Source organism: Amblyomma maculatum, chromosome 2 (assembly GCF_055883805.1).
Source record: "Amblyomma maculatum isolate TAMU_Amacu chromosome 2, ASM5588380v1, whole genome shotgun sequence".
NCBI lineage: Eukaryota > Metazoa > Arthropoda > Arachnida > Ixodida > Ixodidae > Amblyomma > Amblyomma maculatum.
The window spans coordinates 204282879-204305248 of record NC_139345.1 but is presented as its reverse complement, the minus strand read 5'-3'; the positions used below and the strand labels follow the sequence as shown (position 1 = coordinate 204305248).

Sequence of the window (22370 nt, the reverse complement as noted above, 5' to 3'; positions counted from 1 at the left end):
ATTTAAGTCGGGTTCGCCCATTAGTTCTTGGGTTAAACCGGTATGGAGTTCATTAAACGGGTTTTAATCGAAACTAGTGTACCGTAAAGTGACTGCCAAATTATTGGAAAAAATAGAAAAGCATTACGTTTTCTTTTGTATTGAACACGTACGAAACACAATAAACTAATCCATCAAAGATTGAAAATAACAGAATACACTATAAGTTCCAGACTCTTTTACTGCGCCTTAGATACGTAGGCTTCATCAACTCTCCCCATGCGTAATTGATCCGAACACAGAAACCCCAGTGAAACCGATGTGCTAATGCACCTACAGTGGCGAAGAAAAATACATTTCTTTTTTTCCAGTTTATTTCTTACTGACAAATCTTGCACGCAATGAAACAATTATTTTGCAGTTTTTACGAATTACCAAACATTTTTCACCACATTGTGATACAAATTGATCCCAAAGAAATTTAGTCATGAACTAATTTCTGCATAGCGTGATGTATTCGGCGACATGATCTCTTCATTACAAGTTAGGACACTATCAAAAATAGCGTTCCACAACCGTAGGTAGGGCCTTGAGCACTCCATTTCCAACACTTCTGTCTCAAACCCATGCCTTTAAGGTCAAATAGAGGCGCGTGATCCTCTTTACGGTTACCCGTCGTTCCTCTATGAAGTTTGCGAACACATTTAAAAGTCAGGCCGGTCAACCAGTGAAGTACGTGTGTCGGTGAGTGATTGAGGAATAAGTTCAGATAGGTCACTTTCTTTTACAAACAATTGAATCGGGGGTGCTAGGCAAGGAGACACAATCTCCCCAGTACTATTCACAGCTTGCTTAGAGGAAGTATTCAGAGACTTGGAATGGGAGCAGTTAGGGATAAGGGTAGATGGAGAATACCTCAGTAATCTGCGATTTGCTGATGACATTGCCTTGCTAAGCAACTCGGGAGATGAACTACAAATAATGATTGATGACCTAGACAGGAAAAGTAGAAAGGTAGGCTTGAAAATCAATATGCAGAAGACTAAGGTAATGTTCAACAGCCTAGGGAAGGAACAGCAGTTTACATTAGGTAGCGAAGCACTGGAAGTAGTAAGCGAATATGTCTACTTAGGACAGGTAGTAACCGCAGATCCGGACCATGAAAAGGAAATAACAAGAAGAATAAGATTGGGATGGAGCGCATTTGGCAGGCACTCGCAGATTATGTCTAGCAGCTTACCGGTATCGCTAAAGAGGAAAGTATATAACAGTTGCATCTTACCTGTACTCACCTATGGCGCTGAAACGTGGATGCTAACCAAGAGAGTTCTACTTAAGTTGAGGACAACCCAGAGGGCTATGGAACGAAAAATGGTAGGGGTAACATTAAGAGATAGGAAGCGTGCAGAGTGGGTCAGAGAAATAACTCAAGTTACCGACATTCTAGTGGAAATTAAGAAGAAGAAATGGACATGGGCAGGACATGTAGTGCGAAGAGAGGATAACCGATGGTCGCTTAGGGTAACAAACTGGATTCCAAGGGAAAGAAAGCGCAGCAGGGGGCGGCAGAAAGTTAGGTGGGCGGATGAGATTAAGAAGTTCGCAGGGGTCAAGTGGATGCAGCTAGCACAGAACCGGGTTAAGTGGAGAAATATGGGAGAGGCCTTCGCCCTGCAGTGGGTATGGTCAGGCTGATGATGATGATGAATACTACACACTGGGGAAGGGAGGAAGAGGAAGTAAAATAGAGTTAGGGTGTGAATGAAGGGTGAGAATGTCATATTACAGTGAGGTTTCACTTGTGGTCCGAGTTATTGAGGAGACCATGCACACACTTAACGACACTCGTGAAACGCAACATGCCACACATGTCTTGGACACACACCACTTAATTGTCACTGAACAAACACCACCACGATTACAAAGAACTCTGCACTCTCACATGCCAGCACAAACGCAGAAATACGCGTACGATGCACTTCACCAGAAAACCTCAAAGTACCACATACACATGTGGTACTCGCGCACTTGAGGCGACCATGCACACTTGTAGAACGTAACATGCCGCATTAGTCTTGGACACGCACCACTTGTCACTGAACACACATGCCGGCACAAACGTGAAAGCATGCACACAAGACACTTCAGCAGAAACAGCTCTAAGTGCACTGACACATGTTCCAACACAAGCGCGTATGCACGTGTGATACTCGCTCACTTCACTGCACACGTAAATGTCACAGGCGAGAATCTAGGCCCGTTTCACTTAAAAAATCGAGTTGCGTGAACTGCAACATCCAGAGACAATTTTTCCAGAGAAAATTATTTGTGAGTGCCCTACCTATAGTGACGCGAGGAGGGCCTTGGGAAATACTCTCAAGCAGTTGAACAGCCGCCCTCTCTCTGAGGAAAATACTCTAGGTGCCAGGGCGAACCAAACGGATAACTGGTGCATGATGAAGGCCCTGTTCGATTATTACGCCTGTCTTCTCTTCTGTGCCTGCGGCCTTGTCACTGCCACGTGACAATATGGGGGGTATGTACGTCTTACAGCAGGAGTGAACTGTGAAGGGATATAGGTGCGATAAGCTTCTATAACTTTAGCGAATGCAGTGCTTGGCCTAATTACTGGAAGGGTTGCTAGGTGATGACTGCGGACCCTTGTTAGGCGCCGAATATGTGTTCTCATTGTGTCAACAGCAATATGGGTAGTAACAGGATGTTCCCGGGTAACAAGAACATTCGCTACTGCCGAAGAACATTTGGGGGGTCCAAGGCATATACGAAGAGCTTGAACTTGCAGACTAGTCTTGAGGTTCGTTTTCCTAATGTTACTAAATATGGAGAATCTCTATCGCAAATAGGCCAAATATAGTAACCGGTACAGTTGAAGCATCGAGTGCACTGCATGGTGCGCTCCAGTACTTGCCCCCGAGGAAGGAGAGAACTTGGACAATCGCTGCAAGTGTTTTTTTCATTTCGCTGAGATGGGGACTCCACGACAGATTCCTATCAACGACGACCCCAAGGAAGCGACGGCTTCTCTAATAGGAAATGGCTCTTTTGACCACGGATATCAAATTGATTATGTATTTCTGGATTTTAAAAAAGCCTTTGATTCTGTACCTCATGTGCTATTATTACATAAGTTACGTTGTCTTGGTCTGCATCCCAATATCATAGAGTGGCTTCATTCATGTCTCCAGGACCGCATGCAGCGTGTTGTAATTAATGGTTGTCACTCCGATTCCTAAACGTCTCTTCAGGTGTGCCCCAGGGGTCTTTCCTTGGACCCTTTCTTTTTCTCATTTTTAATAATGATATTGTTCTTGACCTCACCTGCCAAGTTCGGCTATATGCTGACGACTGTGTGCTTTACCATGTTGTGGAAAGTTCCTCTGACGCATTAAAACCTCAGAGAGACTTAAATGACGCTCAAAATGGCAAATGTCTTTGAAAACTTCAAAATGCAAAGTTGTCTCGTTCACTCGTAAGCGTTCCCCTTTACAGACCTGTTACTCATTCAATAATGTTCCCCAACAAAACGTTTCTTAATATAAGTATCTCGGCGTATATTTCACGCCTAACCTTACGTGGACGAGACAAGTTGAGTATATATTACGTCGAAAGCCTGCAGAATGTTTAATTTTTTAAAGCGTAATTTCAACAAAGCGCAGCCAAATGTCAAGCAGCTCCATTATTTCACTTACATAAGGCCAATTCTAGAATATGCATGCCGTATGGGATCCCCAGTTTACTTACTTATCTGATATGCTCGAACGCGTCCAAAATAATGCTGCCAGATTTGTGTCTAGCAATTACAACTTTTCATCTAGTGTCACGTCTATTAAACATCATCTTGGTTGGGAATCTTTAGCTCACCGCAGAAAACTTTTCAGATTGCAGGTCATGTACCGCAATTATTTTGGAAAGCTCAGCATTGATAAAGACCGGTACCTGCTTCAACCTCACTTTTTATCTAGACGACTTGATCATCAGTGGAAGATCCAATAAATAAAATGCCGGACAGATGTATATAAAACCTCGTTCTTTCCACTGACGATCAATGAGTGGAACCAACTGCCAGCTGGCATCACTGAGTGCTGCGCGGAAAATTTATTTCGGGCTTTTTTTATCACATGTGTGACCTGGCGCCCAGTTCTCTTGCGTGTGTTTTCTTCATCACTTTATTCGTCGAGCAGTTGCCCCCTTTAGATGCATGTTTCTCATTCTACATTATCACTTGTGTCGTGTTATTTATGTATTTTTATTCTACTACTGGCGTTTCTAGCAATATTATTTGCCATCTCCCCCCTGCAATAATACCTTCGGGCGCTGCAGGACTCTGTAATAAATAAATAAATAAATTGTCATTGATGAGTATGGGGTGACGCGACATTGTTTTATATGTGAATGCCACAGGGGAACACTTCTCGGCCGAAATATGTATGCTCTGAAGACGATGGTAAGATTTCAATATCGTTGACGCTTTCGTTGAGCCTCGGACGCGCTTGTGGACGAGTCACACTGAATGCCCAAACATATATATCATATGCATAGATGGAGCTTTGAGGAGATTAAAGTAATTGTCTACGAGGCTGACGAGAGTAAGGCTGAAGAGAGTTGGGCTCAGCATTCCACCCTGTGGAACTCCGAGCAAACTACAATGTTAAGGACCGCCTTCAGCCTGGACGAAAAGGGACCTCTCTTACAGGCAGCTGCGTATCCAGCTGAACATGCAGCCTCCGATCTCAGCAGCTACCAGGGCGCCCAAAATGCCCTGATGGGTTACATTTTAGTAGGCGCCCTTGATGTCCAAGAACAATGTCACAGTCAATCTTGCGAAAATCTTTTGGTGTTGCACAGGCGTCACGAGGTCAGCCACATTATCGGTAGAGGAACGATCACGGCGAAACCTGGACATAAGATTTTGATTAATTGCACAAAAGCATTCAAAAGATACCGTCGCGCCTCCTGGCCAAGGTTAGCAAGCGAGGAGTATGTCACACCATTGGGTCCTGGCGATGATGACTTTCTAGATCATGCCAGCCCAGCATCGGTAATGAGATATCCATCCATATATCCCGCGAAGGTGGAACGTCGCGGCAATGCGGATGAATTCTGTGGGACTGTTTTTCTTGCGCAGAAATCTCCGGTTACCAAGCTCTATCTCGCTGCGTCTTTGGTGGAGCGCGAGATATTTGAACTGGAGATGCTATTGAGGAGACGTGCGAGGGCTACGAATTCCAAACGCGTGACAAAGGCTTGGGAGAATCAAGTGTTTCATAAAAAGATCTCCAGCGTTGTTGAATTCTGCGCTGAACCTAAATCTTCTACGCGACTAAAACAGACACTTGGGCAAGTTGGAAATCCATTGAGGGTGATCCATTGCGCTGTTTACCTTCAGTGTTCTACGTAAGCCTTGTATCTCTGAGGTCTAGTTCGTCATTTTAATTGAGAAGATGTGTGCGCCGTGTAAAAAGTAGCGGTGTTTTACCTAACTAACGTGACGCTGAACCAACTAGCCCAGGGCACAATACTTGTTTGCTAGCACACGCCGTTATTTGACCACCGCTTTCTCTCCAGCCGCCTAATCTTATAATTGCGAGTGACTGGCGGGGTTGTGCATTGGTAAACGCTGAGAGAGGAAGATTTGGTGTGAACTTGTCGGCCTCATTCTAGCCGTCTTCAGGACTATATTTTTCAACTTGAACACTACATATAGGCTTGTACTGTGCACCCATTCGCCTTTTTCAGGACCACATATCCGTTTCATTCCTGCCTAGAATTTAGCTGCAAAACCGCAGAAAACTGGCTACGAGTGCAGTTTGGTGAAGAATTTGACCCGAGCTCGCATATGTGCTTCAGAACAAAAGATTGAAATTTAAGATGAAAGCCTGTCTAGGCTCATGGAACGAAATCCCGTGCGCGAGAGTTGTGCGCGAGATGTGCGCGACATCTGTGCTTCGAACCTGCTCTCTGATGTGTCACTTGTCAGTCATCCTGACGACGCCATCAGAAAGATAAAAATTTCCGAGAAAACTGCACAATCTGTACTGAAGAAACGCGTAAGCCTGATCGTTGCTGCGTTGTCTGCGAGATTGGTTTGGTAAAACTTTATTTCCCACAGCAGGGGTCCTGAAGGACACTCGGCTAGGCGCCAGGTGCAGAGGTGGGATTCCGCGAGTGACAGATTACTGCGCCTTTCCTTTGATGGCAAGCTTAGTTGCCTATGTGCCAAAAAACCTAACACAACACAACAACACACACCCTTTCCTTTCCTGTAAAGCACTTACAGAACGCCGATGAACTTTGATGCGTTCAGCGGCTGTGTTCGACAAGGGGCTGGAGATGCACCGTGCGCAGCAGCAACGCTCAGGCTTTCGCATTTCTCCAGGACTCTCGAATTTTATTTGCTCGCGGGCCGCGTGTAATTTCAGAAGCTCGGTTTAGCTGCACTGCACGCGCCGCGTATGTTAGTTGTTTAGCTCCATGCTTGCACGCATATGTCTTTGTGAAACGTTTAGAGCCCAAGGGGTTTGCTTCAGAGCGCTCGCAACGCGCATTCCCAATGTTCTAAATCACTATGAAGGCAAGATTTTTTTTTTTTTCTGCATCCTCGGATGCACAGAACATCACGAACGCTAAATGAGCCCCACTGCATGGTTCAGAGCTAAACCCCCTATAGCTCTAAAATTTTGACAGACACTGTACTTTTCCCTGGTCGCCATGAATATGCGTCATGCAATGAGATATCGCCCAGGCTGAGCGGAGAAGATAAACGAAAAAGTATATAGGCTCGCTCTCATTGGGGCCGGTACGGCTAAAGCGCCATTTAATTCCTCCAGGAATGATTCACGAAGTTTAAATTCGCGTCATCTGCCGATCCGATTCTGCGCGGCTCCCGGATGATGTTCGCCTCTACTCTGCCGAAAACTGGAGCTCCAAACATTAAATGCTTATAGATAGCTTGCACTGACGTCAGTTTAAGAGGGTTATGGGATATGCGTCTGCCATGCTTATGAACCTCACGCCATCGCCCGCTCTTGCGCTGTAGTTGGTGTTGTCACCATGCATGTCATGTGTGCGATATTTGGTTCCTCTAACCGCAGTGATACCCGTGGGCGGAAACAACCAACGAATAAACACTTCTTTTCAGTACTTAAGGTCGTGGAGCATCAGTGCAAGCGCACGAAGGAGCCGAGCACGAAGCGACGCGCGTTTTGGCGCGCAGGCCATTGGCATCTGAAAAATGATTTAGTATTGTTTCTTCGTGCAAATAAAACGTCACTGGATACAGGACTGTCAACGACGAGTAAATTGTGAAGATCACTGGCCAACACTGAAGTGCTGTTACGAGTGGTAACTGCGACACAATCGAGTTTTTTCACACAACCACTGCTGCTGCCCAGTCGATCGCCAAACATCTGCTCGCTCCTCTGCTGAATGCGCCGCGCAAAGCGCGCTTAGGTTTATTTTATTGTAATTGATGGCTTTCTCCGTACGTCGGTGATGAAATTCGATCCTTTATTACAGCGTTGTCCAGTTCTGAAGCGCGGTCCGCTGCCTCTGCGATGCGAAACCTGCTCCTAGCGACGACTAGAGCAGGTACGGATCAATGCATTTCGTCGCCCGGCGCGCCGCCGGTGGCACCGTGGCCGAAAGCCTCGTACGTGTGACGGCATGCTGTTGCTGTTGCACAATTATGGCAGGCAATCCTTTTGATAACATCGCTGTTTTGTCTTTTGTGCAAGCGTGAAGTCATGTGAAGTTCATCAAGCCAGGCAGTCTTCCGACTCCGCTGAGCAGTGACACCGCCGGCTGTGGGCGAAGCTTGAGGGAGTTCGCTCGCCGGACGCACGGTGCTCCATGTGTCGCTGCTGGCACTGCAGCGGCAATTAGCAAGGTATACGTTCGCTGCTACGCCGGTCAAGCTTTCTCACATGTGTCCCCTGCTTTAACTTCGACAGTGAGAAAAGCGATCGGCAAGTCAGCGGCGCGCACTTCATTAGAGGTAAATAATAACTTTCGAGTGTTGGCAGCTCCATAATTGCGAAACAGTGATATGCCTGCTTTGTAACTCCATTTAGTTTTTGCATTCTTAGGGAAACCGGCCAAGTTGTTCGGTGAGACTGACCCCGACTGGGCACCGTCGCTTCTCCTGGGGTACAGTGCGAAACATACAGATTCGGCAGGACATCAGCGCAACGAGAAACGACGCGCCGAGAAGCGGCAAGCCGACGCCGAAAAATGGAAAGCCGAAGCCCAAAAAAAGTCTTGCAGAAGCTGACGCGGCGATGACAGAGATTGAGCCGTATGCCGATGAGCCCTTATCGCCGCACCCGGTCGAAGAGATGGACGCTGACGAAAGCCATACAACTGCGAGAAGTAGCCCTTTTGAAATGACTGTGCACTCGAAAATGCGGCATTTCGAAGCAGAAGGCGAAAAGGAGCCAGCCGCAACGCGGAGAAAACGACTGCTTCGTGGATTCAGGCCGCGCGCGCTTCAGACAACCGGCAAACGGTTCGCAAGCATGGCAGCAGCAGCAGACGACCCGCGAAGGTGACGTCACGTGCAAGGTTAGGTTCAGAATCAGGGCTGATAAATATAATCTCCACTCTCTGGGGCTGTTCACGTTCCCGAAGACCAAGAAGAAATGTGGACAGCGCTCCGTCGCTTGCGCCCGCGGGAGGAAAGAGCATTCACACAATGCCTAGACCATTCTAGACCCTGATCAAGGAGTTCTTGATCACTAGGACTAGGAATAGTGATCAAGAGTCCAAGACTAGGATCTAGACCCCGTAACCGAGGTCTAGACGTGAGGACGGCGGGCCGGGACAGAACGATGGAAATTGTTTCCGGTAGCAAATTCAAATCACGCGCATTACTTCGTGTTGCATACTTTCACGTCAACTGTCGAAATAACCACTCGGCTCTGTGCCCTGTGCATGACATGGCCCTATGCGGAAGACACCGTAGGACCGGTGACTGCGTGCTTGCCTGAACCGGAGGTTGCGAACGGGGAAACTCGAAACTGTGGTGGTACTAGGCGTCATTGTGTTGTCTGTCAAGTCTGGCTGCGTCCGGCAACGTATGCGTGCAGGTGCGTGGTGCGCACTGCGGGCTGTCCGTTGGTGCAGGCGCAGGTGCGAGCCCGGTGATGCTGGTGGTGGGCTCCGAGCAACTTACTTATGTGTGCTGCCCGAGTGACCGTGTGCTACCGTGAGGTGCCCGTGTGCTAGAAGGAGGTTTTCATGCTTTGAACCCCTCGCAACGAGATAAGCGAAGGTTCCCAAGCAGCGCGCGCGGCCTTCCGGAAACTGCCAGCAACAAGCGTGAAAACGTCTCCAGGAATTCACCGCGTGGTAAACAGAGTGCGCCGGCAATTCTGTCCATGGCATGAAGTAATCGCTGGTAAATGCTTGAAGTGCGAATATTATTTGGTTTATTTTTCAGGTGCATCGTGCGATTGCGGTGTACGCGGAGGTGTCGATCCTTGTGCGTACAGTAGGAAATCCGCGGCTTCAGGAAAAAATGAGTTGCAAGTTCGCTGGTTTGTGTTACGTGCTACGTTGACTGATGTTGCGCTGTAATGTTCCTTCTAGAGCTGTGGAGTCGTTTTTGGTAATCGCTAAAGTTGGAGTGAGTATGTCAAGGAGGCGTGCGACCATGCAGCGCGCGAATCCACACATGCACCACTGGCTGGAGGAAAATGTGGGAACAAATGTGGGAACAATTTACTCAGCTGATTCTGTTTTTGTAGACTTGCCTACCTGGCTTTGTCTTGGTCACATATGCCCATCCATGAAAACATTGCGCCCATTCTTTGGTGGGCTGTCGCCAAAAGACGCTGGGCTGTGGGTACTAGTGTGTTGAAAGCCGGTCGTGGTTTGTAGCTGTAGTGGCGTCACTACTGGCACCCGGCATGATGGCTAGTCTGTCAACATTACCCCCTTGCCACAAAATACTGATAATTAGTGAATATATTGCTACGGAACATATTAGAATGTTGATAGCAGAAGAAAGTGACGCATGCGATGTGCCTTTCATACAAACAGGGCTATTGCATTGATAAACAGAGCATTGTGATGGGGATGAATGCCGGGTTGATAGTGTATAGAGTAGAATTGCAGATGTTTTTGAACACTTTTAGTTTGCAACATAATGAACATGAACAGGTAGGAAAAGTTTAGGGGCTGGCCAAAGACTATTTGATTATATAGAGAGTAACTTGAGATGGCTGCTGACAAACTCATAATCAACAGCTGCAAACAGTGCCCGAACCTGTAAAATTACCATTATACTGACTGTGCAGGAATGATTGAGGATAGCTAGAGCGGTAAATGGCACAGAGCCCACTCAGACATATAGAAAACAACTGAGTCTGTCAACATTAATAAATGAGCAACCAAGAAACGAAGTTCGCACAAATACCTGGAATAGGTAAATTACATTTTCAAGGAATGATAAGGCTGAAATATTTAATAATGAATACAAACTTTGAGAAATACATTTGATATATAAATGAGGTCTGTTTGGTATGCTCATTTTCGCGAAGCCTGATGCACGAAAGACACAGGGACATGAGAGAGATACAGGGCAAAGCGCTTTGTCCTGTGTATCTCTCACGTCCCTGTCTTCTTTGCACTTCATGGTTCGTAAAAATGAGCAAACTCCACCAACTTGCCCAAGACAGCCTTTCTATTCGGTAATTTGTTTGCATGGTATGTTATACCAATGATAGAGAGCTGAGTTTGTCTATGCTGACTGGAACATCTCTGGACATGAATACACAGCCCATGTGATGTCAGGGCAAAGTAGTGGAAGTGACGGAATTGCAAGTGCAGTAAAGTGAGGACTGAAAAATATAAAAACAAGGAACTTCGAACATGATACGTTAACATCTTCACAAAGGAAAAACAAACTAAAAGATATGTGAAAAGAAATTATTGCTATGTATGATGCACAAGTTTTTGTTCAAGTTGTTTAGATGCAGTTGGCAATCAGTTAAATTTGACCCCCCTCGCTCAGCCTGGTTTAAAGTGGGCCTATTGAAGCATCTTTTGAGGACATGTGCCGTAAAGTGGAGGCCAAGATTTCTGAATATCATTAGTCTGGCAGCTTGTATGAATGAGACTTTTCAGTAGGTACAGTTTCCGGAGCCATCCTTCACCTTTTGTAGGGTCAAATGACAGTTTTTTGTGGGTGCTGAGAATGCAGACACTTGAGCTCAGAGCATGTCGAAACCAATCCAACTAAGTGAATTTAGCATGTTGTGCTGCATATCTCCTCCTCTTCTCTCTTCTGCAGTCACACCCTCTTTAGCTGTGGCTGACTGAAAAACCTCATTGGGAGATAAGGGAAGGGGATGTAGCATTGTGTCCAGTGCAGACCGCATCCCACGCTGGGAAGTAGCCTTGTTTGTGCCAGATGTACAGACAAAGCCGTTGCCTTTCAGACATGTTCCTCTTGGTTCAGTGGATCACAAGACCCGGACCTCTAATGTCCTGAAGGTTGCTGTCAGGAAACTATGAGGTGAGACATCCTGTTTGCATCTTTTTGTGCTGGTAATTGTGGACAATGGTTGAGGCAATAGCAAGGCACATTTGTAAAAGCCTGCAGTTTCCTTTTATTGCCATTCAGTTGCATTAACTGCCAAAGGACTCCTCCCTTGGTTCCCAGTTAGCTGTGAGCTGCAGCTGCCTTAACTGCCCTATCCCTCACAAATTTTCTTATCTCAGACTGACTGCACTCCCACCACTTGGCTCATGATTAGCCCTGGCAGGTTTTCTTCTTCTCAGAATTAATTTTGCTACCTGAGCAGTGTTCTGTGCATTGTATATGCTGCGAGAATTAACTTTATCTTCTTTATTTGTGCTAGGTTATTGTTTGTTCAAATTTCTCTTGTGCACTCACCCCTCTTCCTGCATTTTGGCATTATGCCTATCGTTTACTGCTTCATAGTTCACTGAGGTGTCATCAGTCTCTCTATTCTTCACATCTTCGCCACTCTTTTGTCCCATATCAAGGAGATGCTTTGAGGCAGTTAGTAATTGATAACATTCAGGTTCTTGGGTAATCATCATTTCTTCTATCTTATGAGAGTACACCAGGCGCTTGCAAAGTGACTTTATTTTGATATGCCCAGGAGAGGCAGGCTGATTACCACATGGCTGCAGCACTGTTTGGATCAAGCGCATTCACACATGCCTGTTCACAAACTTTCCATACCTTCTTGCTGCCTGTACAGATTTGGTATTAAATGTATGCAGCAGGTCACAAACTGACTTTGCCATAGGAACATTGTGTTTCCTTTTGAAATCTTAGTCGAGTGCAGAGACGCAGGTGATGGTAATCTCATTTGTGGCTAGGGGCGTTTTGGAATGGCGCTTTCTGGCCAGCACTGCTTCTCTTTGCGAGGCATTGTGCTTCAACGTCGGAGAAAAGGAGACTGAAGGGATAAAATTTGTTTCCTGTTGATAACTGAGCAGCTGAGTTCATGAAGATGAAATAGGAGTACGGTGGCCTGTCTGCGATGTTTCTTTTTTTGTTTGGGCCATGTTGGAAGGATGCGAAACAATTACATTACAGACAAAGTGGCAGCACAGTCTTTTTTTGACCCCTGCTGCAGTGATGCAGCGGTTAGGGTGCTTGACTGCTGTGCTCAAGGATGCAAAATCAAATCCTGGCCATGTTAAACCGCTTTTCGATGAAGGCGAAAAGCAAGGCCGCTGTGCGATGTCAGTGCATGTTAAAGAACTCTAGGTGGTTGCAATTTCCAGAGCCCTTCACTACGGCTTCTCTCATAGCCTGAATCGCTTTGGGATGTTAAACTCTATCAACCAAACCAGATCAGTCAAATTTTGTTTTTCATATCAGCTTATTTTCTGGTTTGACAAATGTGCCAAGGCTGTAGTACAGATGAGGGTGGGCTATGTATATATATATATATATATATGTATGGTTGAGTGTACTAGGTTGTGTAGGTTGTGATCTTGTATCTCATTTGTAAAGGCAGGTGTTTTAAGCAAAAACAAGGGAGAATTACGAGAGTAATGCATTGCGTGTGCATGTATCGTCACACTTGCATTGTGCATAACCCTGTAATGAAGACTGACTGTAAAAGAACTTGTCATTGGGAAGGAAAAAAGAACCACCACACAGACGGGACATAAGACTAAGACTGAATGAGTGGTTCCACGTTCTATCGACTGCTTGTGTCTTATGCCCTGTCTGAATTCGCAGTTCCTTTTTTTTCTACTACATGTTGGACTAACTGGCCCAAAACTTGCCCTAGGAAAGGCAAAAGGAGGCAACTCTGTGGTTTGTTTCCTTTTGGACCAGGTGTTTTTAGAGCACCGACTAACTGAAGAGAGGGACTTACTTACAGTTGCTGGGAAAGTCCACTTGATTCCATGTTTGTCACCTAGAGGGGACAGTTCGTCTCTGTGGCACCCCCAGAACTGTGTTGCTGTGCTTGGAAAGCTGTTAAACAGATTGAAATTCTCTATCTACTGCTGCTGCAAAAAGTGCTAGTGTCTTTAACAATTTTTATGATAAAGTACAGTTACCCTTCTGACTAATTGTAGTGTTTTAACATCAGAACTTCTGTTGTAGTATCTTTCTAGCAAGGATGATGAGTGAGAAATGGTTTTGAAAATCGATTGATCTGACACCAAGTACTCTAAAGGTAGCTAACGATCAATTTTACAATGCATCTAAGAGTGGAAAAGGGGAGGCTCCACAGAGTGCATATTCACTGCATCTTAAATTGACACTGCTACACTGGCAAGCTGAGGAAGCATGGCCCCTGCAATCTGCTTCTTCCTTTGAGAGCACATTCACCATTATTTCTGCGGACAAACAGTCTGAAGTGTGCTATTCATTTTTGCTACATTGACAGCAGCAGAACCTTGATGATACAATCATGGTTAATAGAGAGATTAAAATTCTCTCCGAAAGAGGCTTCAAAAACTACCAAGTGTTGCCCACGCATCACCGACTTGCAATTGCTATACTTCATGGCTTTATTTGGCAATGGAGCAGAAGGTACAGAGTTGGAACATGCCTCCTCCTATTATACACTGATATGTAATCCCCATTTAAAGGTATTTGTTTTCAGTTAAAACATAGGGTGTTGTCAGTATACTCGTTATTTAAGGTGTAGGTCTAAACTGCTTTCGGCATTGAAAGTCGATGAAAAAGCTCTTTTGCTGACTGCAATGCATTTGCTAAGCTCATCTAGTTACAAGAAGCTTCCATAGGTCGCACACGCTGTACCAGCAAAGCCACTGAAGAACGAGTAACATACTAGGTGGAATGGATGTGCGGAAAAACTGGCTGGTGGAATGACCCAGTTACCGGTGCTCTGCCCTTGTAGCCTTGCCTTCGTTGCTAGGAAAGGCTGTTGCCAAATATAAGAGGTTGAGGTTGTTGCTAGCTACAGGTGGGATTAACTGTGCAGGTTCTAGCGGCAATTGCTCCACCATTGTGACATTTAAATTTTGAATAGTGTCCACAAGTCAGGCACCTACCTGAGACCTGACTCATTTACATTGCTGTGCACACAATCACACATAATAGTTCATAGCCACTGCTGCTATCAGCACCTGGAGTCCAGATCCAAGTCCTGGAGGAACATTAAAAGAAGGCGTTAAACCTCCTTCCTACAGGACAAGTTTCTGCACAGGTAGAAAATGTCTTGAAGGGAACTGTGAGAGGTTCCTGCTGTCTTTTTAATGGAAGCGAACAACACATGCCTTTCTGTGGTGTAGACTCGACAGCACATACTAATATAATGCCTCTTATATCCCCACACGCACCATATGTGGAACACAGTGGAGACGATATCAAGCCCGTTGTATGCATCCACGCAGGCGTACGAGTAGAACCCATGTGAATGCTGTGTAGTGTGCTGTGTATGTGTGTGCTGTGTGATGTGTAGAGTGGCATGAGGTCTTTTTAAAAAAGTCCCTTTGTCACGCATGGAATGTTAGGGGAACTCCTGAGGGAACTGAAAAGGCTGAGCACTCTTGCTTTGAGGAGTCTCTTGGCACCTTGAGGGACTAGTCACAGGGTACACACTGTGCACTCTGAGCGATGGCATGCAGCTTTAAGTGTATTCTACGAGCAGTAAACATATTGCGTACTTCTGCATATAGACATTTTTCATTTTGTTGGACACAGCTTTTTAGATGCCATTATTTCCTGTGACCTTGTGAAATTCGTATCATCAATATTTGTCTTTTGTTCATCTTCCTTTTTTTTTCAAACTGATGGATTTTGCATTTTACAGGTAGAGTATGTTTCTTACTTCCAGTGGGTGTTTGATCGAAAAAAGTATAATAAACTAAACTGTAGGTTTAGGCTAGTTGATGACTTTCCTGAAACAATATAGCTTTCTGATGGCTTCTGCAGTTTTCGGTAACATGGCTTATTTAAGTGTAGCATTAAATATGCTAGTTTGAAAGGCAGCTCGCCTCTCAGTGTTTGATGTTACTTTATGCCAGGTGAACATGGCAGGTGAGTTGCTGGTCTTTCAGTACTTATAAATACAACCACACTGATGTCACAGTTCACTGCTTGTAGCTTGGCTTATAAAAGCCAGGCAACATGTTACTCTGAGGCAATTCCTGCATAAATCCTCCAATACTCAGGTGGCAAACTGACCTTGTCTTCTAACTCTTCTTGCAAGACCAGTTGATGGTACAAGCTACCTGAAAACAGTCATGCAGTCCAGAAACAACATCTCAAAGCCAGGGACAATTGTGTGAACTAGTCCTTATTATGAGGTCATGAGAAAGAATGCTGTTTTATTAAAAATTGTGCCTCATGATTTTATATTTTTTTTTACTTTTTGTAGTCTGGGTTTTCATCTGACATGTGAATGTGGGCGTTCATACGTTTTAGAGTGTGGTTTTTATGCGCTCATTCAGCGGTCAAACCATGCTGCCGTCGGTGCCATCGCCGGTATAACCAAGCGAATGAGGGCCATGAGCAAGTCATGAGGCAAAGAGAATTTCTAAGAAGAATAGAAAGAGTCAGTGCTCGTTCATTGCTCTTCTTTTGAGAATTTCTCTTTTGCTCTTAACAAAAATAAAGAGTACATAGTTCACCAACTTTGTCCAGCGTACCAAAGAGTTCAATGGATACTTCAGGCAGACCCACATGCAAGTAGATGGCTGCTCCCATCGTGGTCTCTGTGAGCACAGTCATGCTGCATGCTGCTTTGATTTTGAGGGGCTGTTTGTGATCCACCCTGGTTTATGTGAGGCAGATCAATTGCAGAGGCAGAGAACTGCTAGAGAACTTCATCTTCTTCGTGCGTGCTAGAGCAGTGTTTGCTGTGTTTAATTCTTCACTGTGGTCGTACTTGAGGTGCTTTGTTGTGAGTTGTCTGTGTATACTAGAGCAGTGTCATTTCGCAGTATTTCGCAGTAGGAAGCTCTATGTTTGCTGTCTTTCATTCGCTGCAGTTGTTCTCATTTGTGTTGCTGGGTATCAAGCTAATGGTGTTGCCCAACCCACGAATAGGTGCTTAAAGGCCCACTGTCCACCCTCCGGTCCAATTTTTATTTTTTCGCGGTGGCTTTGAAGCTTCATCCCCACAACGCAAGGCCGCAAGAAGTTTTTGAAAAGAGTAATTAATAACGGAGTTACAGCCATCGCAATCAACCGATTTTGCGCTTCCCTCTCCTTCCGTCCCCTCTCAGAGGTTTTTCACTCTCCTGCTCGGTCGTCTAGCCTCCGTAAGCCAAATTCCTCTTCCTCCTCCGCGTTTGGCGGGAGGTGGGGTGACTTGCGGAGAACGTCACTCGCGTACGTCATGGCCCCGCCTTTGAGACTTTTCTTTTTCTTCACTTTTGCTGTCTCGTTGACGTTGGGCCGAGTCGCCGAACCTCTCTCCTAAAAGGGAGAGGAAACGAGAGGTCATGTCGGAGTGAAAGCTTCAGGTTGCGCGAAAGAAGGGAAGGCTGTAGAAATGGCGCAGCACACAGAACGAACTCGGGTCAGGGGGGTGGTGATGCTGGTACTCTCTGCGTGCGCGAAAACGAAACGGGTGAGGGAAAAGCGTACAGCAGAGGGCGGTGGACACAATTAGTGGTGTACGGCCATCCTAGCTTCTTCCGTCAGTCAGCGAGACGTACCAATGGACGTCGTTCGCGGCAAGTACGTCATAACTGTGGCTCGACGGGCCAGCGCAGGAAACGGGGAAGCTGGCTTCCCGAAAGAGAGCATGAGAGAGCTTTGATTTGTACTTTCGTTGCTTTGCGGCGCGCGTGTCACTGTAGCATTTTGCACAGACTATCTCCAGTACCTGATCGAAACACTGGGCTCCTTTGCTTAAAAGGTCCTTCCCTGGACAGTGGCCCTTTAAGAGCTGCTTTCTAAAAAAGAAAAAAAAAAAAAAGCTTTCAAATCAAGTTTTTGGTGAGCAACAAGTTACATTAGTCAACCTTCTGTAGTATTTTTGATTCTGTTCCTCATTGGGGATCAAGCTGTTTCTTTTGTCATCACGTGTGCAGCCACGAAGACCCTTAATTGGCAGTTGGCACTTGGTGCCACCAGCGTGTATGTTCTGTGTGCATGCCCTGACCCTTTGTCTCTCTGTGGACGCAGGTTGTGGTGCTGTCTGGTGGTAATTGTGGCGATCAGTGGTGTGTCTGTGCTGGTGTTGTTGCCCCTGCTCGAGTCACCTGGGCACCACCCCCGGCTGCGGTCGCGTCAGGGTGGTGCCTCGCGGCTGCACCTTCGCGCTGCCACGCGGCCATCGACCACTGTGAGGCTTCATTGCATGCAGTCTTTTGTGGTGTGCACGCAGCTGCTTGTATTCTGATGTGTGCTCTGTGGACTTGCTGGAAACTGGAGCAAGCTGTTCGGCTAATTAGTTTTACATTGCAGTTTCTTTAACAGCGGGAAGTGGCCCGCTGGTGCCACTTCCAGTAGCTGTTGCATGCTGTGCTTCATGTTTTGCAAGGTACCTACAAGGATGTGGGGCATTTGTTTTCCGGCCAGTGTACGTGATTTATGTTAGCAAGGAAGCCTGAGGGAGGCATGCTAGAAGGAAGTGCTATTTAGAAACAGTCCCCAAAGCTGCACGTCCTATCTGTTGCGTCGTGAGAATCAAGTTCCATTTTATTTTTACTGTTTATTTCTGCATACATATTGCAAGACATTGCAGGTGGGAGTGCATGTACCAGCAATCAAGTTGCAGCCATCAGTGTGTGTAAAAAGGATAAAAAATACCAAACGTGATTCGACAATTGATTTCCAAATTGGGCATATGGTACTGGAGGAAGTTGCCCATTGATTGTGTGCTTGAGCTTTGTGGTCCAAGGGAAAAAAAAATGCATGGGAGAAAAAGATGTCAGTCTGTCATGAAATGCCTGGCTCATGCATCTTTAATATGATTAGAAAGCATGAGATGGGTCCTTGAACAGCTGTCTTGCACACACTGGGACAGGCATGAAATATTTATTACTTTTGTGCTTCTGGTGTGCTCTCTTTCTGATCAGTGTTATGTATGCTATTTGTCGTGCCAAAAATGTTGAGTATAATTAGGGGGGAAGAGTTGCAATTGAACAAGGGTCTTTAACTCGCATCATTATGTGAGTTGCATTGAGAAAATATGATTCTTTGTAGCTGCAGGAGTCAGAAAATAAAAAAAAAAAGGTATGAACAGTAAATAAATAAAAAAGCAGATAATCTTCTGGAATACACCCTCTCAATCTGTGAAAAAAAATATCAATGTGTACTTGATACTCCCTAAACGCTGGATGGGTGCCACTTTAAGAAGGCTCAGAGAGAGAGAGAGAGAAAGAGAGAGAGAGGGAGAGCTACCAAATGGGTACAACTGTGAATTAATAACACAGTCACTTATACCAAAAAGAAAAAAAAAGATTGTTGAAAGAGAGGGTTAGTTGTCCGGGCACCTTGCTCTCACATCTGTCCGGTGTTGATGAAGATTAAGGGGCGATTGCCTCTTTTAATTTCCACCTAGAACATTTAGCATCTGGGGACAGGGTGTTTTAGTTGATCTTGTTTGGGGACCAAAACTAATGCTAAGTAAATGCTTCTGGAACAAATGTTGAAATTTTTGGAGCTAGCAAGCCGCATCACACATCTCTGGAGGCCATGTGTTTGAGACCCTTGAGGCAGAATGTGATGCAGATATGTTGTCCCAGTGCTGGGCCTGATGTCTCAGACTATCGGGAGATTTATATTAGCAATGGTGGCCCCCATCTTCTGCTTGCTACTGGACAGCATGCTTGCCCTCACCACTGTGCATGTTGAGGGTAACCTGGATTGTCAGGTGACCAGCACATTGGGTGACACAACACTGACTTCCCATTTTGCAGCCAGTGCCCTTGGGACCAGCCGCTGTTCCTGATGCATCACGGCTTGGGGTCATCCACAATGCAGAGGATCAGCGGGTCAAGGTGAGGTGGCTGATGCAATGAGTGGATGCTGTCTGGAGGTGTGCGTGGCTGTGGTTTGGAATGAGCGAGAGGGAAATCAGGGGACCTTCGGTCATGGTCACTGCACCCTGATGGAGGCGAAGTGTCAAAAATGTCACTGCATGGGGTTGTTTGTACAGTTTATTGAGCTTTTAGTGGCTGTATTAATTTTACATTAGTTATTATTAATCATCATTAATCGAAGGGTATTCTCAAAGGCAGAGCACCTGCAGTAGCTGGCGGCCAAGAAGGGCAGAGTGCAAAAGGAACTAAGTAGTCAGCCTATTTTCAGAGAGAAAGTCGTCTGGTTTTTGTCACAGCTGCCGTTGTACACATGTCAGAGGTGCATGGTCAACCTTGCAGCATGCAGTTCAGGCTTAGAGAATGCTGTTTTGATCATTGCTTACCATGACAATCGCACCTGGATGTGGCTTAACTGGTGCGAGACACGTTACGCCATGGTTATGCCATTATGCCATGACCAAGCTGGAAAAGATTTCTCCAGCCATCGCATAGCATCGCTAGGAGGTTATGCTGTTAACTGACAGTACAACTCTATTTCTGGACTATTTTATTCCGCAAGAGGCACAATGAAAAAGCGCGACAACGTAAAGAGTAACTCCGGGGATTTTTGGAACATTTTGATTTTGTAATCATATCGTATTCCTTGTAGTCCTCTCTGTAAGATAAAAAAGAAAATCTTTCAAAACGTTAAATATTTTAAAAGATAAAAAACTAGGAAATTTAAACTGAAAAGTTTTGGCCAACCAATGTCACATATGCAGCTGCAAAACTCGTCCTATGCACATTTATTGGCTGAACTGGTGACTGCAAATGATAGCCGGGGCCACTATTTGCTTGAAATAGCCAAAAGCAAGTCCTAAATTTGGTTCTGCAGTAAATGCAGAACAGATATTGATGGCTGTGAATCCAGTGACGTCACGTGCCCAAAGTTACCCACAGAAATTTCCTCGATTGAGGACCCAAAGTTTCAAAAATTAAAATTCATGTGAGCTGCTACAAAACAAAGAACTGATGCGCAATTTGATGCAAATGACAAGCAAACCTAGGAGAATGTTTCGTGGAAGTTTCAGTAAAATTTGAGGAGGAGAGAGAAAAAAAAAAGAACCCACTGGAGTTGTCGTTTAAAGCTTCTTGGTGGAAAATGTGGTATCATTGCCTACAAGCATCTCTCACTAGCTTGAGCCATAGAACTGCAAAGCAGGCACTGCTGTGGTGCCTCCTGGTTTGCCACTGCATCCCAATCGGTAGTTTCTGTATCACTTTTGTTGATGCTTGGTGACCAGTAAAAAAGGTGTAGGAATCTGCTGCCTCCTTACTATGCATTCAGCTGCCCAGTGCTGCAATGATGGAGTGTCTGCGTGCAGGTGGAAGGCTACCACCAGCATGCTTTCAACGTGCTCATCAGCAACCGCTTGGGCAAGGTGCGGACTCTGCCGGACACACGCAATCCCCTGTGAGTCCCCCACTGCTGACATGCGTGATTGATGAGTGGTGAAGAATTATAGACACTGTGTTTGTCGTTCTGCAATTTTGCTTTGGAAAGATCTATGCGACACTAGTAAACATGGATCGCCACGCAGGACTCATGTATGCTCGGTAAATACAATTTATGATTGAGTTCTTTCTGTTTGAGGAGTCAGACAATGACTTTGACATCACTAGTAAGAGTTTGCCTCAGGCATAAAACTGCAGTATAACAGCTGTTTGATCACTTTGTGTCATTCTGGCTTCGGGAGTCAGCCAGCCTAAGGGTTGGAGCAAATTAAAACGGCAAAGGAGCAATCGTATTTCAGCTTTAGTGTGGACCATGTGATTACGCACCTATTGGTGGCATTGCAACCACCGCTTGACCAGTAAAGTTAAAACCAAAACTACCCTTATATGTTAAAAGGAATTCATTTGCAAATAGCTTATTCAGTGCAAAAAAATTCTACAGTTACTGCTTGTGTCTTGCATGTCACTCCAAAGCAAAAACATGTGGCGCATAAATTTCGTACCTTTACCCCTTTAATTCAGCTCTTCACGCCGCAGTGGTACACAAGTTAGGGCGCTCGACCGCTGCACCTAAGGATGCAGGATCGAATCCTGGCCATGACGGCCACTTTTCAATGCAGGCAAAAAGTAAGGTGACAGTGTGCCATGTGATGACAGTGCATGTCAAAGAACCCCAGGTAGTTGAGGTTTCCTTAGCCCTTCACTGCGGTGTCTCTCATAGCCCGTTTCGCTTTGGGATGCTAAACCTCATAAACCTAATCAAACCTAATTCGGCTTGTCACTGATTGAGCACTTACATCCCACATACCTTCCATAGGCCTTCGTGTCAAGTGCTTTCGCAGTGAACTCTTAACAAGCTCAACTGGATCATTACCCTCTCAGTCATTGGTGTACAGGAAAAAAAACATGGAGGCGTACACATCCATATTGCTGTTTTTAACACAACAGCATTAAAAGGCCTATTCTTCAGAAAATTTGCCGTCGTGAGCAAAAAATCAGGAGTGTGCCTCTGGCAGGCGGAAGTTGGCGCTTGACACGCTCAGGATTGGTGTGTGGGTTGTGTGGTATGGGACCAAATGCCACAGCCGAACTGGCAAGGGTTGGAATCGAACCTGAGGCCCTTGGATCATGTTCGAGTCAGACATGCTATTCCCAGACGATTCAGGCCCATTTGTATGGTTTGGGCTTTATATGTGTATGTCAGGTGGTCTTTTGCATAATGTGGTAGCCTACCATTGTGTGCTAATGATTATGTGTGAGATCATAGAGGCACAAATTAAAGGATTCATAGTGAAGCCAAATAGCAAAGGGCATGTTTGTGAACGAAGATTTGTAAGAGAAGCTGCTCATTTAAATTAAGGTTTATATGTGTCAATAACAAATGCACCCCTTAACAGTTCGAAATAAAGAAAACA

The 22370-nt window shown here is 45.5% G+C and overlaps 1 protein-coding gene across 5 annotated transcripts in view; it reads left to right on the top strand.

The window, feature by feature from the left end:
* The window catches only part of LOC146201093 (polypeptide N-acetylgalactosaminyltransferase 11-like), a 105533-nt gene that overhangs the window by 24963 nt on the left and 58200 nt on the right, over window positions 1–22370 (top strand). For 2 of the 5 annotated variants that reach the window (XR_014705290.1, XM_084595632.1), the window contains exons 1-5: window positions 8093–9394; window positions 11439–11515; window positions 17600–17759; window positions 19339–19419; window positions 20826–20914. Coding sequence is in view for 4 of the 5 variants with exons in the window: in XM_084595632.1 (XP_084451758.1) it covers window positions 11511–11515; window positions 17600–17759; window positions 19339–19419; window positions 20826–20914 (335 nt within the window). In the remaining variant the exon portion in view is untranslated. Of the gene's footprint in view, window positions 1–8092; window positions 9395–11438; window positions 11516–17599; window positions 17760–19338; window positions 19420–20825; window positions 20915–22370 lie in introns of those variants that run through there. The other 3 variants (XM_084595634.1, XM_084595635.1, XM_084595633.1) reach the window with 2 other exon arrangements.